The sequence below is a fragment of the Sebastes umbrosus genome, chromosome 8, assembly GCF_015220745.1.
Source record: "Sebastes umbrosus isolate fSebUmb1 chromosome 8, fSebUmb1.pri, whole genome shotgun sequence".
Taxonomy (NCBI): Eukaryota; Metazoa; Chordata; class Actinopteri; order Perciformes; family Sebastidae; genus Sebastes; species Sebastes umbrosus.
In genome coordinates this window covers 27,962,408-27,979,791 of record NC_051276.1, presented here as the reverse complement: position 1 = coordinate 27,979,791, position 17,384 = coordinate 27,962,408, and the positions used below count along the sequence as shown (strand labels likewise).

Below are 17,384 nucleotides of genomic sequence, written 5' to 3'. Positions count from 1 at the left end.
GTATATCCTGACAGTAGTGCATGAGACAGGTAATCTGAAAAAAATCATGTGCCTCTGTGTCCTCCGCTGCTCCTAATGACATCTGCAGGATTTCACAGACCGGAGGAAAACCAGCAGTAAGACCTGAGCTGGAGCCTTGCCGTTTCTGAGCAGCTGTCAATCACTCGCGAACTCCGACCAAACGGTCAAACTAGGCAGTGCTGATCAAATATGAATCAATATTATGTTACTGTAATGCCTATTTCTCACCTCAAATGTTTTCAGAAACTTCTTGTAGTGTACTGTTAAACTGTAAAATTCGAAAGTTTTTGACCCGGCAGCTACGTTGAGATCAGTTGAGGAAATACCAAGCACCACCCACCAGCCGGAGCACAGCCAATAGGAAAACTCTCTCTCTGAAATGACCTGTGATTGGCCAAAGTCTCCCGTCAGGTGCTCGATTTTTTAAAGCCTGAAAACAGAGCCATGAGGAGGTGCAGAAGTCTAGTTTTCTCTCAGAACACTTGAATTACAATATCCTGAGAGGTTATTATGGACTTTTTGCCAAATGATGCCAAAAAACTGTTGCCTACTGAAGCTTTAAGTGTGCAACATTTGTCACATGATCACTATGGACGAGTTTGTACGGTACTGAGTTTCTTGGACGTCCTTTTTCCTTAGTCCAACTCAGTGCTTCTCTGATCCACATCGCCTTTCTTTTAAGACCGGACGCAATGTTTTTGCAGAAGGATACCTTTAGTTTTATACTCAGATCTATGGCACCAAGACCTCTGTCTTTTTTACCTTTGTACAATAAGTTCCCTTTTCCTCCTACAGATTACTGCATCCCTCCCTTCATCCTTCAATGGTTTCTCCCTTCCTTTTCCCTCTTTTAGTCTCCTGCCCTTCTCTTGTGCTGATTTCTCTTCTGTCTGTCTCTCTCTCTCTCTTTCCACAGGGTGAACGGGGAGATGATGGAAGCCTCGGGGCCAAAGGCTATCCTGGCAGGCAGGTGCAGTAAATCTAGTGTTGCGGTGCTGGTTGAGCAGGGCCACACACACACACACACACACACACACACACACGCACACACACACACACACACACACCCACACACACACCGACACTGAGACACACACAAAATAATAAATTGAGGCTCTTTAACCTTTTTTTGAAAATATTTTTAAATCACATTTCAGCTAGTAAGTTTTTGTTCATTGTCAGAATGATGAATAAAAGGGGAATTATTAGGGAAACACCAAGTCCTTGTACGTTTTCTGCAGCTATAAAATAATCCAATTCAAAGATATTGGAAGAATCTGAGCCGTCGGCGTCTCAATCTCATTTGGTAAATCCAAATAAAAAGTTTGTTGCGGCTGAATGAAAGAGGGAAAAAAGGCTCTAAGCTGTTAAGAAGCACCTTTCAGTGGAATTTCAGCGACGGATGCCCCCGGTCTAGCGAGGAAATAAAATGTCAAAGGGTTTCCATAGTGAGCACCGCTCCGAAGAAAGAAAAGGTAATAAAAGTGTGATTAACGCCACAGCTCCTCGGGTACAAATAAGCTTCCTCTGTCCTTCCGAACTGTGATCATCATTCCTTTCTCCACTTCGAGGAATAGTGTTTAATTTAAGAAGTCAAAGCTGTGGAGTTTCTCTGCATTAAAAATATGTGTCCTATTAAATCTAAGTAAACGTAAACTCCATAAATAGCTGCACAACTCACTTGCCCACTCCTGAATGTTTATGATAAGGTGGAGACCAGGCACGGGTCTGGGTGTTTGCCTCTGTGTTTTAGTGCACTCACTATGTCACAGCACTCTGATCCCTGTAGACACTTAGTCGTGTGTGATGGATTAGGTTTTAGCACCCCCTACCATCTGAGGGCTGTGAATCACCAGGGCTGAGTTTATGTCATGGCGTTGTACTTTGCTGTGGGGAGTTTCTCCTGAGCTGAGAGTTGATCTCTAAAGTTGCAGGGGGGAGATTTTCTGCACTGGTGGATTTGCTGGCAGTGTCTCTGGGAAATTAATGGATGTAATTAGTGGATGTTGCTTAAAGGCAGAACGAGAAGAATTTTCCTAAAAAAAACAAAAAAAAAAAAACTATATATAGACGCATATGAAAATAACCCCTCTCAATCATCACTTACGACCCACTAGAAGTGTGTGGTGGTGTCTGTATCTGCAGAGACCCTGCAGCTCTCTCTGCCTGTGTTTTCTTAATTTGCTGTGTTTGGGATGTTTCTGGGTGTCGGCCTCCATTTAAAAACATGGCGACCAGGTGCCACATCGTAAGCATGCATCCAAGAGGAAGCTATAATGGCAGACGTGTGAGGGGAAATGGCAAGTGGACAAAGTTCGTTCTAGAACGAGAGTGAATCTGGGGTTGGCTTTCACCTGCTGGCGAGCTCCCTAAACCTAACAGCGGTCAACACAGGTGGCTTAATATTACTTGAGGTGACAAATAGTGAATGGAGTGCCCTCCTAATCAGTGAACAGAATATGAAACTCGTCATTATAAGACAATATGTCAAGACAAAGCTAGATCATGTAGGCCTGTGTGCACAGCGGCGACACGAGAAGATCAGTCTTATCGATTAAAACCCCGCAAACACCACAGGCAAAGAACCGGTATGAATTTGGCATTCTAACAGAATTACTGGTAGATGACCTGCTCTCAGCGATGTTATGTACTGATTTAGCAGGATGTGACCATTGTATCATAAATTACAGCACCCTCGTTCTTCGGAACACCCTGATATTACATTTACATTTAAGCTTGGGGTTCCTGAGGCCCCTGGCCAGGCAATTGGCGGTCAGGGGGCGTGCGCTTCTGTTGTCGTTGAGCCGGGCAGGAGAGGCCAACTTTGAATGTGTGTTTACAAACTGCAACCGACTAATCCTACTCATTCTGCCTTTAAGTATTGACACTGCAAATGCCAAGAGGCTAATTAGAATTGCAAATGCAAAAATCTGGATAAAGTCGCTTATCATCAAGTAGTGAGAATTTTTCATTTTGTTAGATATATCATAACATTTTTCTTTTTTTTCCCACTTAAAGGGATAGTTTTGGTGTTTTGAAGTGGGGTTGTATGAGGTACTTATCCATAGTCAGTGTGTTACTTATAGTTGATGATGCCCCCAGTTTAGAGAAACAGACTGACACGGGAGCAAAGCGATGTACTGCTGTGGACGGAGCCGGCAGCCAAACGTATTTTAGACTCCTAAAAGAAAGGCTCACTTAAAAAAAATCAATATCAGTATATAAGTGTACGCTATATTTAAAATATTTTCACCGCTTTACCTTGCCATTAGACAACCCTTTCCGACCGAGGGACGAGCGGTAGACCAGCAACCCCTGTGTTCTGTAGGGTAACATTACTGTTTTTTTCAATGGAGTCTGGTGGCTTTGCGGAGAGCATAGATAGATAAAACGGCTTCAAACTGGGGGTGCGCCGACCGCCATCTACTGTAGATAATACACGGACTATGGATAAGTACCTCATACAAACCCACTTCCAAACACCCAAACTATCCCTTTAAGTACTTTCACAGCGACACAAATTAAGTTTGTAACCACAGAAATCTGTTTTGTCTTGTATTACATTTAGGGTTTACCCGGACCTGTAGGGAAAATGGGGCCAAAAGGAGTCAGGGTAAGTAGATGTTGGGAAAATTACAGCTTTAGCATGGATTTGGTTATTAAGCTCTTTAAGGCAGTATGTTTGGTAATAAAAACTAAATAATGTATACTGTATCTCACACTGCAAGGTGTTTAAAGCAGAACAAATTCCTCTGTTTACTTGTATTTCATGTTCTTGTCATGAACCTCCACTCAGCTTTCCCCTGAAGGCCACATGACTCTCCTCTGTGTAGTAAAGCTTCTGAACTCTCACTTTCTTCAACGAACTGTAAAATGCCTGCTAAATGAATTACCTAACCAGTGCGGGTACATAAAAAGGCCAATGTCATAAACGCCACTCTTCTGCCCTTGTGAACTCCGTGATGATAACGACAGATGGTTTTGTTAGTGTATTTAAAGTGCTGTAGGAGCAATTAACTGTGGCTTCCTTTAAATCCCCGTCCGTGCTTTGCTGTTCTTGTTAATGTTAGCCAAATATCATAAAACTATATTGCTCTGCCGCCGAGCATAACCGTAATGCATTCAGACGTTTCTTCTCATTAAATGTCCTTGTGTAATTTGTGTGTCTCTGCCCCTTTTTTCGCCACTGTTTCCTCTTCTTCCACCGAGCAGGTTTGGCAGCGAGTTTCTTCAGAGATCCCTGATGTGAGGGTATGTGCCCTTGGACTACATCGTGGAAGCCAGCACCATGCAGTCCATGGGCATATACACTTGCCTCAAGGCTTGGCTCTACGCGACCACTCCACCGTAGCAAAAAAGGCCTGCGGTGCTGCAACAGATCAAAGCATCACAGCTGAAGCCTTTGTAGAGATTTCATTTTTTTTTAGACGCCTGCTTCACAATGTCCATCATGTCTGCTCAGTCTCATTGTCCACCTTCTTTTGCTTTTCCGTCTATCTTTGCCTTTTTCTGTTCCTCCACTCCATCTTTTATTCATCTCTCTAGGGTCACATTGGCATCCCTGGGCTTTTTGGCCTTCTTGGTCCTGATGGCGAGAGAGTGAGTATTAGTGGCTGTGAGAGTAAACGCCTACTGGGTTGCATTTTATGACGAAATAGATTTGATTATTGAAGTACTGCAGGTACATTTAACCAAAAATCACTATTATAAGCTCAAAGTAGTGCAAGCTCCCTTAAACAACAAGACAACCTACACCCCAAACTCTATACTGTCATGGAAGATTTAAATGTACAAAGCCACTAAATGGACTTGTTGTTGCCAAGATCAATATTTTCATTTTTTCCCCACAAGAAAATCAAAGAAAATAAAAGTTATATATCTCAATTTTTACTCCATCCAACCCTTTTGTTTTCTCTCGTATAAGGAGCATCATAGCCTCACACTGCTGCTAGTGTGGCTAAAGGCTTTTACAGTAGTCTTATCTAATAATATCTACGTCTTTTTCATTATCCTTTAGCTCCTTATCCATTTCTCTCTCTTTGTCTCTCAACTGTGTTTTCTTTCTTTCCTGTTTCCAGGGAATTCCTGGCGTTCATGGGAAGAAGGGCAAGATGGGTAGGCCGGTAAAGTTTTCTCTCAACATACTTCTCAGAGAACATTTTTTAATGCAGCCTCACGGAAGTGAGGGCGTTTTGTCTTGATCTATGGACTCTCACTATAGTGCAGAGCTACTTTAAAGTGTATTAAATGAGCATTACTCTGACAGAGACTCTGGTTCAGCGTGAAGCCCCTCTTGGCCTTAAGTCGTAAATCTGCGAAGAAAAGTTGTGGTAGCTTCCACACTAGCACAGTGATGCTGGGGATTACTATAGGGATTATTATAAGGGGACAAATATGCACCCTAAATAGTGTAACTGAATGTATTAAAACACAAATGTTCATGTGTCAGCAGATTAAATTCTCAGTCAGATCCCTTTTTTATAAATCAGATATTCCTGGCGTCATATTAAAGTCAGTGACTACTCATGTATAAATCTTTATATGATTAATCTTCTCTGGCTGAATTTGATTAGGAAACACTGTACGTTTATAGACTGTGCTTATTACTGTGTTTTTTGTTGTTGTTGCATGAGACTGATATGATAATGTGATGTGTCAGTTGTGGGTTTGGCTCTCCGGAGTCTCTACCCACAGATCAGGGAAGTCTATCGTCATTGGCGCCTGGATGTAAATTCCCCATCCGTCCAGGCTTACATGGAAAATACTAATACTGCACATAACCGCTGCTGTTTTCCCAGGCCCAGTCTGGACTGGTTGTACATGTTCTTTTTGATATTATTATGCAGTAGCGGTCAGCGACATAGACCGAGGCCAAGAAAATACGCTCGTAATAGCCAAGTCATGAGCAAGCCATTTCCCTTCCTCTGCGGTGAAAAGTGAGGTCAGGGGTTTTTATGCAAGATGTGTTTTTTTCTGTCCTGAGTCAGCAGTAATGCAGTTTAACAAAATCTGGAAAGTCACATAAGAGAAGGAGATGACATGTTTGATCCACATGTCCCAAAGCCCAAAACAATGTGAACCACAATAAAGCAAATGCTGAAATATATGTGCATTATATAGTGTTTAAAAGCTCCTTCCTGTTTTAACCTTATAGATGGAAAGTAGTTATCTAATCAGTGCTATAGTTTTTACATAGAATGGCATGATTTCCATCGGAACGATCTCATAATGAAAAGGGTCTCGCCAGCCTCGCTGAAAGTTGTTGTCAATACGAGAACAAAGACTTGCATGTGTTTCTGATCAAGTCGGTTGCGATTTTTGTGAAACGGCAAATTTTTCCACATTTCCTGTGGGCTTCATGTTGCACCAATTACTGCTCATTACTCTGTCCGCATTTGCCTAATGTTGTAAATCAGCAGTCTGCCTCACAAACAATCCTATCTCTGCCATCTTCTTGAGGTCTTCATGCTTTCATTCGATCCGTTTCTTCTCCGTCTGAGAACCGTCAGAGACGACGAGAGATCTCTGTGCTATCCTCATTCATTTCCCATTAATCTAACCACTGTAGGCGAGTGCTGAGCCGTGATGTGCGGTCGGATGCATGTTGACCGTGGCACCCTGACAAGCACACGTTGAGCATGTGGCCTCGCGGCTGCATCACTCCTCTTGTTCTGCCTCTATAATGGAATTACGAGCACCAAGCAAAAAAAAAAAAAAAAGGACGCAGTCATCAGTTTCTGGGGCCAAGCAGCTTTATTCTGCCGTTTAGGCAAGTCCTGGGGGTTTGGTTCGCGGGCTGCAGAGCGCGTGTACTCACACAGACACGCGGTCGCTCGGAAACGCTCAGCCGTGGAATTTCCTGCCGGTCTCCCAGGAATGAAGCGCTGGGAGCGCATTTGAGGGGATTTGCTTGGCTTTACTCTGCAAACTTCTGTTTTGGGAAACACTTTGTTGATCCCCTATGCATGGTGTGATAACTCCACTGACAAACCATGTGATATCTAAATAAATTCAAGTGTTTTGACAGTATGAGCACGAAATTTCCCCCCTCTGGTTACATGACCATCCTGTTTTTTTATGTGCTCAGGGGTTTCCTGGTGACTTTGGAGAGAGGGGACCTCCTGGCCCTGATGGGAACCCAGTAAGTGAAATTATGGAGATGAATGCACCATTTACTCACTCTTGGCACCGTGAAAATCTCCATATCTGACCCTGAAGTCCACACAATTACACCTGACTGAGATGTCAACATATTTCAGACTTAAAGGGATAGTTTGGGTGTTTTGAAGTGGGGTTGTATGAGGTACTTATCCAGATAGTCAGTGTATTATCTTCAGTAGATCCTCACAACCCCAGCTTGGAGAACCAGACAGGAGTTACTACGCAGGAGCAAAGCAATGTACTGGTGTGGACGGGGCCAGCAGCAAAACATATTTTAGCCACCTAAAAGAAAATCAATATCAGTTTAAATATGCGCTATATTTAGAATATTTTTGTTGGTTTACCTTGCCGTCAGACAGCCCTTTCAGACTGGGAAATGAAGCTGTTGCATCCATCTATGCTTTTGCCAAAGCCACCAGACTCCTCCTCCATCAGTTAGTTTGTTTGTGCTATACACAACAATACTGTTGTGAGTCTGGTTGCTTTGGCAGGAGCATAGATAACGGCTTCAGTTCCCTGTTGGAAACATAGACCGTATAGCTGTCTGACGGCAAGGTAAACTGGCGGAAATATTGCAAATATAGCGTAAACTTAAACTAATATTGATTTTTTAGGTGGGCCTTTATTTTCGGTGGCTGAACACGTTTTATCCGGCTCCGTCCACGGCACTGACTACGGATAGGTACCTCATACAACCCCACTTAAAAACACCCAAACTGTCCCTTTTAATGTAGAACATTTCATATAAAAATGCAGCACAGTGTGCTTTACAAGAAATTAAAAACACTCATGTAAAAGCAGACACAGTCATTAAATACTGGCATATTGTTTTACAGCAAGAACATTTTGTTCCTGCACAAAACTGACTGTGAGGCAAGTCTGTGCAGTCATTCAGTAACTCACCCCATCATAATCCATACTGATATCTACGAGGGCAGCATCAGCACTTTCACTCGCCTCTCCTCTTTCTTTAGTTTGACCCTCACTGCCCGTGATTGACAGGGTCAGTGTTAGACTCTGATTGGCTGACCTCTGAGAGCCTCCTCCAGGCCTCATTTCCTCCTGCCTCCAGAGGGAGGACGGAGCTGTTCCATTTGGCTGAATTCATCTCCTTTCATTCGTAGAGGAAGAGAGGAGTGCGACAGGAAGGCCACACTGGGCTGTGTGTCATCCACCCCTCCACTGGATGTGTAGCTTGGAAAGGATGTAGGCATGGCATGTGGCCGTGGGGTAGATCATTTGGAACAAGCCTCTCTGTGTGTCAAGCGCCAAGTGCTCACTCGCTATGCTAAAACGAGAGCAGAAATACATAACTCAGGTTATCGATAGAGGATAGAAATTAGTAAACAAACAAAGTATAGAAACATGCTTTCATGTGTATCCACCCCCTACAGATCTACACCTCCTATCTGACTGCGATTGTGTTGCATCTTTTCTTTATCTCTCGTTCTTTGTCCTCTTTCTTCCTCTTAGGGTGAGCTGGGATCTCCTGGTCCGTGTGGAGTCTCTGGTCTTATTGTGAGTGTTGTTGAATCCTTCTCACTGATTTTATAACTTTATGTTTTGGGATTTTAAACACTTTGGTGCCTTGTTTTTTTATATATTGTCTTTTCTTTCTTCTAGAAAGCAGCGTGTTATATGGTTTTGAAAAGTGCTTTATGAAATTTTATACCACTATTCTTATATCTCTTTGTTGTGTATTATGAGCACCGGTCCTTAAGACTTAAAGGGGACATATCATGCTCATTTTCACTTTCATACTTCATGTTTTGGGTTTCTACTAGAACATGTTTACATGCTTTGATGGTCAAAAAAGACATCATTTTTCTCATAATGTCTGATTATACCTGTAATTCACCCTCTGTCTGAAATGCTCCATTTTAGCACCTATCTCTTTAAAAAAACCCTCCCGAAAAAGCCCAGTCTGCTCCGATTGGCTGGTGAGAAAAATATGGCGCACCTTTACAAAAGTAGTTCTCAAACTGTGTGCGGACATACTCAGATTAGGGATGTCACGCTGAGGAAATCTTCCTACCGATTACTCCGGATATTTTTTCAAGAAAAGATGACGCTCAATAAATGTAGGGCGCTTACTTTGATCTTAAACGTTGGACGACTGTGTGTCCGGCCTGTCCGATCAAGCTTTTGCTGCGAGGCTACAGGTTTCCACCTGGCGCCCCTGTGACCGCTTCGTCCTCCACACAGCGATTGCCTCATTAACGTTATGCTTCCCTTATAGCATTGGGGTTAAATCTGAAGTATTGCCAAATTGCTTTCGCTTTGACACCAAATCCTCCGTCATCGTCTTGTCTGCCAACTCTCAGACACTTTCACTTTCATGATATGTCCCCTTTAATTCATCTGGACATTCAGCGTTTCAAGGATGTGTCTTGTGTGTGTGTTGATGTGTGCAGGGAGACATGGGCCCTATTGGCATTATGGGCTTCCCAGGACCTCCAGGACTCAAGGTAAATGATGTGGTTTACTAGTTATGTCTGGTTTTGGTACGGATCCAATATAAACACGGTGCATTTGGAGTATTTGATTGGTTAACCAGAATGTCTCCAAGTAGCGGTTGACCTCTCTTTTACAAGACGAAGTGGCAAGTGGTTGGTAATTAAATTATTCCGCAGCCTGAGTAAACGCCAGGACTGCATATTAATCATGGAGGATCTTTAATCATGTTTTTATTATTTGCTTCCAAGGGAGTACCTGGAAACCCAGGGGAACCAGGACTGAAAGGTGATAAGGTGATCTGCATACGTTTTTCTCACTACTATATATGAGGATGCTGGAGGTGGAAAAAATCACAAAATTGTATTTCAGACTCCTGAGAAAGCTAACAGATAACACAAAGCGATAATGCACGGCTTGTGTTACCCATAGGAGATGAAAAGGATAAGATGCTTGAAATAAGAAATTTTGACTTTAGCGAGGCAGCTAAGATGAAATATTCATAACAACTGTGCATTTTGTTTGGCCCCTTGCTGCCAAATAGGCCACAGCCCTGATGTGGGGCCAAATTCGCAATGCCAAATGTGTTACTTTTTATCGCAAAATGCACGGTTGATGTGCTTAACAGCCCTGCTACTTCGACAAATCAGTTTTGTACTTGTCAGTGTTGATCAAACAGCTTTACAATTCTGGTCATTCTAGTTTCAAGCATTAAGTTACTCTCAGTAACAAGTTATAATATCTTATTAAGATAATTAAGGGCAAATAAAGCTTGAAACAATTGAAATTATCAAACATAAAAACTGCCCCATATCTTGGCCAACATAAAACAAGCATATGCCTTGATTGATTTAAGACATTTAATCTTAGTAGATTTCAGTTTTTGCAGTGGTGCATGTTGTTGAATAATATATATTAAATGTTCATGTTCCTTTGTGTTTCCTCAGGGGGACGTTGGCTTACCAGGGGAGCCGGGGGAGAGTGGATTCCAAGGGGACAAGGTCAGTCTATGTTTGTATACTACGTGCTCAGGTGGTAGTGGGCCATCCATGAATAATGAGATTAGCGTTCAATGCCTGGCTTCTCCTATCTTCATGTCACGGTGTCCTTTATCAACACCCTGAACTCCGGATTGCGTCAGATGATAAAACCTGTGCCTTGTAGGCATCTCTGCCACCGTCGGTGTGTTTGTGTGCATGGGTTAAATGCGTTCTGCTCTCTAGAAATGCTATCGAAGTGCAGTCCATTTACCTTTTCTTTCAATCCTATCCTATACATGTAGTTGGTGTGTTTCTGTATCTAAGCAGCATTTTCATGTGTGTAGTTGTTTTTGTTTTTCTCCTCACCGGAGACAGCCGTGGTTGGAGGCATTATGTTTTCGGGTTGTCTGTCCGTCTGTCCGGAACTATTCTCATGAACACGATATCTCATAAACGCCGGGAGGGAATTTCTTCAATTCTGTCACAAATGTTCACTTGGACTCATTGATTAACTGATAGATTTTGGTGGTCAAATGTCACAGTGACCTCACAAAACACGATTTGGGCCATAACTCAAGAATTCATGTGCTAATTATGACAATTTTACAAAATGTCTAAAAGGATGAAGAGATGATATTTTGGACAGACACGGATTTAAACTGCAACTTGACTGGTTGGCGGAGGCATGCAACCTTGTGGTTGTAATTCTAGTTTACATTTGACCTACTTGTGTGTCTTGTTTACACTGAGCTGTCTTTTATTTTCCAGGGTATGCGTGGCTCACCTGGGTTGCCAGGTCCTTGTGGAATACCTGGGCCACAGGTATTTTCTATCCCACATTCAAACACTGAGTACCAAAAAGAAAGTTGAAAATCTAGTTTCAGACATTAAAATCCCATACGGGCATGCAGGTACATCCCACGCATTAATACAGCATAATGGACTCTACATATAGGTAACACCTAACAGGAGCGCCAGTGCAGAGATGGGATATTTTTCATTAGATTACACAGATAATCTGTCATTGGTAATGTAGCACAGTTTATCTCTACATTGCACAGTATTACTTCATATACTTATTTTGTAATTTCTTATCATTCTTAACTGCTTTGGTTGTTTGTATGTTTTCATCAAGTGATTTAATAAATTAAATAAAGTACTGTCTATCTAATGGAGCACACAGTAGACTGAATTTTGCTCTGAAAGCATGGCGGTGTGCTCAACGGGCAAAGTAAGTCTTAGGAAGCTGCTGCTCTTTTAGAAAAATGTGTGGAAATCTTCAAATGTAAACAAAAGTAAACTTCAAGCACTAATGCGTGTAGGAGAACTTTGGTCTAAGAAATGTATGCTAATCAAGCTGTGGCATAAACAACCCAGCAGAGAGGAGGGCGCTGGCAACTTCCCAGTGCATATGCTGCCTTAGCGTTAAGACTAATCCACCAACGTTGGCACTTGGTTCTGAAGTGTCCTTAATATTTTGAGTGCTCTCTGATCTGATTTCAGATTCCAGCATGGAAAACTCGCTCTCTTAACGGCCATACTCTTTCCTCCAATCAGAATCTTACCTCACAATGGTTGATTTGGTATGGGGAATACTGAACCTTAAAGAAAAGGAGATTTCCATGAAACTGGCATATACAGTATACATGACCTAGATATGCACAAAGAAGAAGATGCAGTTTTTTTGCTTTGAGGTTTATTTCTTGGCATTTTCAGGGTTGTATTAGATTGTTTTGGTCACATGACACATGTTTCCTGCTCAAATCCTTTAGGGAATTTGGGCTATGATATTGTTAATTTGGTTAAAGTTATCTATAGGTTTCTGATTTGTGTGATAACAATAAGATCATTTGTGACATTTCTCAGGGCAAACCTGGTGAGCTGGGTCCTGATGGTATACCTGGTCCTCCTGGCCCAGAGGTAGGACAGATTCAATTTACTAAGTACTGTATTTTGACTAGGTGCATTACATTTATGTTATTATATCATAGTTGATACAGTATTGTGTGCCACACTGTGTGGTGATGAAGCTGTGGTTCATTTTCACAGGGTTTTCCAGGTGACATTGGCCCACCAGGACTAAACGGCCCCGAAGGACCCAAGGTTAGCAGAGTGACGTTAACTTTTTAAGATATGAATTGTCAGTGAGTAGAAATGAAGTGAAAGTTCACTCTCAGTGTTTCATCTACAGGGAAAGCAGGGGACAAGAGGGTTGCCAGGTCCAAGGGGAACACCTGGACTTCAGGTGGGGTTGACTTCATATATTTTTTAAAATGAATAAAAGATTTTTTTTTTTTCATACGCTGACCTTTACTGACAATTCTTTTTGTCAGGGTGATGAGGGACCATTTGGGCCCGCTGGACTCGCTGGACTCGAGGTGAGTGCTGATTGGATAAGCCCTGCGACTCGAGACCAGACAGAAAATACAATAACTGTTATCTTTTAGGATCCACACAAAACAACAAGCGCACCACATGTCTCTGCCTAAATTTAGCTTTTTAACTGTGACCTGTTCAGGACAGTATGTCCTTTGGCTGACTGAAGTCTCTATTGTTCTAAAGCTGTTTTGAAAGACTTCCTATTGGACGCTGTATACTCATATTACCAGATTGGTCAGCAAATTGCTATGCTCTTTTCCATCATAAACAAAAGCAACTGTCTGTTTAAATGTCAAACCAAAGTGGATAGTTTGTTTGTCAAATATAGTTGTATCCAATGATTGATTCATTTGAAGATGAATGCAGAGGAAAAGGAACATTTGAACCTAAATCCTCAACACCTGGTCATCCCAACTCTTCACATACCACTGCTTTGTCACGACCCTTGGCGTCACTTTATTTTCGGGCATCAAAATCACTATAGTTAGGTTTAGGAAAGATCTACATGGTTGGGCTTAAAACTGCTACGTTTGTACAGTGAACATGACACTGAACGTTGTGAACACGGGACACAAACCAACAGCTGATTGTAACGTGATGCACGGGACACAAACAGCAGTATCGTGGATGAAAACCTTGTGTTTGTTGGACACATCCATCTCCCCTCTCACTTGCCTGTTGGGTCTCTTTCGCCCTTTAAACTACGTCGCCACACTCCCGGTGCACTTTCTTGGAGCGTTTACTGTTCCCTGCAGATGGGATTACATTATAGTTAATGGAACGCCCGGTGCGTTTCATACCGGCGCTAAAGGGTGCCGTGTGCGGTGGTACCTGAATGCCGATGGCCGTGACAAAGCCTCGGTATTTAACGCCCTGGAAAAGAGAACGGGCTGAAATCCTGACAATAATTTGTTATATTGGTATTTATTCACGAGGCCAAATGTGCAATTAAAGTTATTACATCAAGGAACACTATGAAATAACTCAAATAGTCCCTTTTGTTGTTTGTTTTTCAAATATCTCTACATAGATTATATTCTCAATTATCAGCATCTGAACGTAGAACATAGTGCAAGACAAACTCTTATGACTTCATCAGAGACAAATAGGAAGGCTTTGAACTGTTCTGCAGTGTGAGTAAAATCCACAGTGACTATCTCGGTCCAAAAAAAAAGTGTAATTTTGGAGTCATCCCAGGCTAAACAATAGAGAGGACTCTTCCAATGAAACTCTATTTTTTTGCAACGGTTGATTCCGGTCCGCCTTCTCCCAAAAGTTGAACCCACAAGTGATTACCGAAAACAAACACAAATGACCCGATGACTTCTGTGAGTAATAAGAAGCCTTTGATGCTTCAAACAGCTCTCTGTTTTATGGATCATTAAGTTTTTTTTTTAAAGGGGATGTTTTTGTTTTGGCATCAATTGTGGGTTTGCTTTGTGCTGCGGCCTCTTGAGGGACAGCAGACTGCACCTTTCACAGGAGATAGATAGAGTTTATTGTTTGTTGTGTGGAGCTGCGGTACATTTCTCTGTGTCATTTTTGCTTTCTGTTCAGGGCAGACCTGGGAGGCAGGGGTTCCCTGGACTGACAGGCCCAGATGGACTCAAGGTCAGACCCAACAGTCGCACATCCACCGCCGAACCACTTGTCATCCTTAACTGAACATTCTCTCCCCGACTTTCTTTTTATGATAATATATATCATCTGAATATGTATAAATTAGATGTTAATTCTCCCGTTACCACAGGGGAACGGGCCTCCGAGCACATTTCAACTGATTTTGAACTAAAAAAGAAAGGCATGAATAAGTTTGTGATATGCTAATTGGCTGCTTTGCTGTAGGGCGAGACCGGGATAACTGGCGAGGTTGGAAAGCTTGGCGAGAGGGTAAAGGCTTTTCTCTCCTCTTCTTTCTGCTGATTTCTGTTTGATGCTCACTGTGTGTCTGTTTTGTTGGAGTCCCAAAGCTTCGCAGCATGTGAAATATAACTTCAATAGCGCCGAGAGAAATAAGAGACAGTTAAGACAGCATGTTTTCTTTCCTTCAGGGACTGCCTGGTTTTGTCGGGCCTGTTGGAGAGAGCGGCATCGCGGGAGAAAAGGTTAGCGCGGTCTCAATTTGTCACATTTTGCTGGTATCACAAGTTGTTGTCTTTGTTGTCCGACGGCAAATTAAATCAGTTAAACTGCTCTCTGTTGATGTAGCATGTGATTAGTGCCGAAACAAGAAGTCAATTACAGCTAATCTTAGGATCATTGAATTGTTTGTCATTTATCAAGCACAATGCCTTCTGGGAGCAGCCTCTCAAATGTGCAGATTTGCTGCTTTTCTCTGTGTTATGTCATTAAATTAAATATCTTTGAGTTTTTGAACTGTTGGTCAGAATCTGGAACAGTAATTTGAAGGCATCACTTTGGGCTTTGTCAAATTATGATTGCCATTTTGGGCTATTTTTTTTATATTTTGTAGACTTAACGCGTAATCATTTAATCCATAAATGTTTCCCTAATGGTGGCTTTTGGCTCTCCAGGGGGATCGAGGCAAAACAGGCGCCCCCGGGCCGCCAGGTGAAACGGGGCCGATGGTAAGGAGTAAGTCTGGACCCCGTCTCTCGTACCAGGGGACATTCAATTCTACATACGTAAGGGATGGGGGTGTCATATGTTTGGAGAGACTGATTCAAGTTATTCAACCATAATCATCTAATAGGCAGCTATGATATAAGGTCATGCAGTTTTGTCAGAAATGAGGGCTAATTTATGATTTATTTGATAATTCATATGATATCATTTGAGTAATGTTGTATCCATCAGGGTCACACTGGAATACCTGGAGCGTCGGGGCCACCTGGACTGCAAGGGATCCCAGTAAGTTTACTGTTATCATTGTCATAGCTTTATTTGCAGTGAATGTAAACCAGACACTGGTCTGTTATGTGGTCTACATAACTGGATCTTGTCTGATACTCAATGTTTCACTGTCTGATGGAAAGTCACCCACTCGAATGATGTCAGCCGATTGAATGGGCTTTATCAGCGTCATAGATATGGGTTAGAAGTGCCCTGCTACATGTACTAGTAGGTTCAGAAGGCCGTTATCATCTATTCACATCACTGATATGAATACAAATATACAACGCCGACCTCTAGTGGGTCAAACAAACACAGGACTTTCACCCAGGAGACTGCAGTTTGTGTCCCGTGTGAAACCAAAAGTCAACGTTGACTCATTTATGTACTTTTCTTTTACGTAACTTATGTATGTAGCGTTAGTTAAAGGTTCTAAATTTGATATCCAGAGCATTAATATAGCATCAAACCACTATTTGCTATGTGAAGATGTTGAGGAGCAATGTCTACCTGAGCAGAGAATGAAGTCGCTCTCCCTCTGTGTGTGTTTTAATCCGAGTTTCTCCGCACTTTGTTGACATAGCCGGGCCGGCCGCGCATGCTTTTAGTGCATGTTCATGCATGGGAGTGTAGCCCACTGGCTAACTCACGGCCGTTGCTTTGCTCTGCTTTCATGTGGCAGTTACAGCTGATAATGTTGAGTGTTTTTTCCTAAACCTAAGCAAGTAGTTTTGTTGCTTGAACCTAAAGTTGTTTTCTTTCAATTCAAAACGTTAAGTTTCACTTTCACTTTCACAACGTGCGTGTAGGGGCAGTTGTGATGTCACAGTGTACTGACACATTTACATCACTGCAGTAAAGTGAGAAGTTAAACCACTGGAGTTCAGCAAAAATAAGATTTTAGCTAGTGTTAAATTACTCTTGAACAAAAACCCATTATTGACTCAATATATCAGTCTAGCCTCTATAAAGGCACTAAAAAAAGCAGCCTTTGATAGTCGAATTTATATTAAAAAATGGAACTGCTGAGTACTGTTAAAACAGGCTGGGTAAAAAGATAAGACAAGAGAATAAAGATAGGAATGAAACTCAGACAACTGTGCCTTTTATCTTTTATCTTTCGTCTGCTACAGTCAAACTCAAAGACTATTTTTTCACTCACATTCAGGGGCCTCCTGGTTCACTGGGATCCATCGGCATCAGAGGACCCAAAGGCAGGGGGGTAAGTAACTTAAGTCTGTGTTATAAGATTATATAACTGTTAAGTGACACAAAGCTACCGTCTGTTACTGAATAATATGACACAACAATTCAATTTACACCCAACTCATTGAATTTACGTCATCACTCTCCTTCATCACTCTGGTCCAAACTGAAATACGTCAACAGCTATCAGATGGATCACCATGAAATTTTGTGAAGACATTCATGGTCCCAATTGTCAGCTCCCTTTCAGGTTTAGTGCTTATTAACCAATGTTAGCATGCTGACACACTAAACTAGGATGTTGAACATGATAAACATTATGCCTGCCAA

General features: G+C 42.1%; 1 protein-coding gene across 2 annotated transcripts in view; it reads left to right on the top strand.

Moving 5' to 3' along the window:
* col27a1b (collagen, type XXVII, alpha 1b) overlaps positions 1-17,384 on the top strand; it is a 108,316-nt gene that overhangs the window by 39,511 nt on the left and 51,421 nt on the right. For both annotated transcript variants that reach the window (XR_005207812.1, XM_037777094.1), the window contains exons 9-28: positions 938-991; positions 3,590-3,634; positions 4,567-4,620; positions 5,100-5,144; positions 7,109-7,162; positions 8,656-8,700; positions 9,597-9,650; positions 9,888-9,932; positions 10,584-10,637; positions 11,385-11,438; positions 12,483-12,536; positions 12,666-12,719; positions 12,808-12,861; positions 12,950-12,994; positions 14,553-14,606; positions 14,841-14,885; positions 15,047-15,100; positions 15,530-15,583; positions 15,813-15,866; positions 17,017-17,070. Coding sequence is in view for 1 of the 2 variants with exons in the window: in XM_037777094.1 (XP_037633022.1) it covers positions 938-991; positions 3,590-3,634; positions 4,567-4,620; positions 5,100-5,144; positions 7,109-7,162; positions 8,656-8,700; positions 9,597-9,650; positions 9,888-9,932; positions 10,584-10,637; positions 11,385-11,438; positions 12,483-12,536; positions 12,666-12,719; positions 12,808-12,861; positions 12,950-12,994; positions 14,553-14,606; positions 14,841-14,885; positions 15,047-15,100; positions 15,530-15,583; positions 15,813-15,866; positions 17,017-17,070 (1,026 nt within the window). In the remaining variant the exon portion in view is untranslated. The remainder of the gene's footprint in view (positions 1-937; positions 992-3,589; positions 3,635-4,566; positions 4,621-5,099; positions 5,145-7,108; positions 7,163-8,655; positions 8,701-9,596; positions 9,651-9,887; positions 9,933-10,583; positions 10,638-11,384; positions 11,439-12,482; positions 12,537-12,665; positions 12,720-12,807; positions 12,862-12,949; positions 12,995-14,552; positions 14,607-14,840; positions 14,886-15,046; positions 15,101-15,529; positions 15,584-15,812; positions 15,867-17,016; positions 17,071-17,384) is intronic.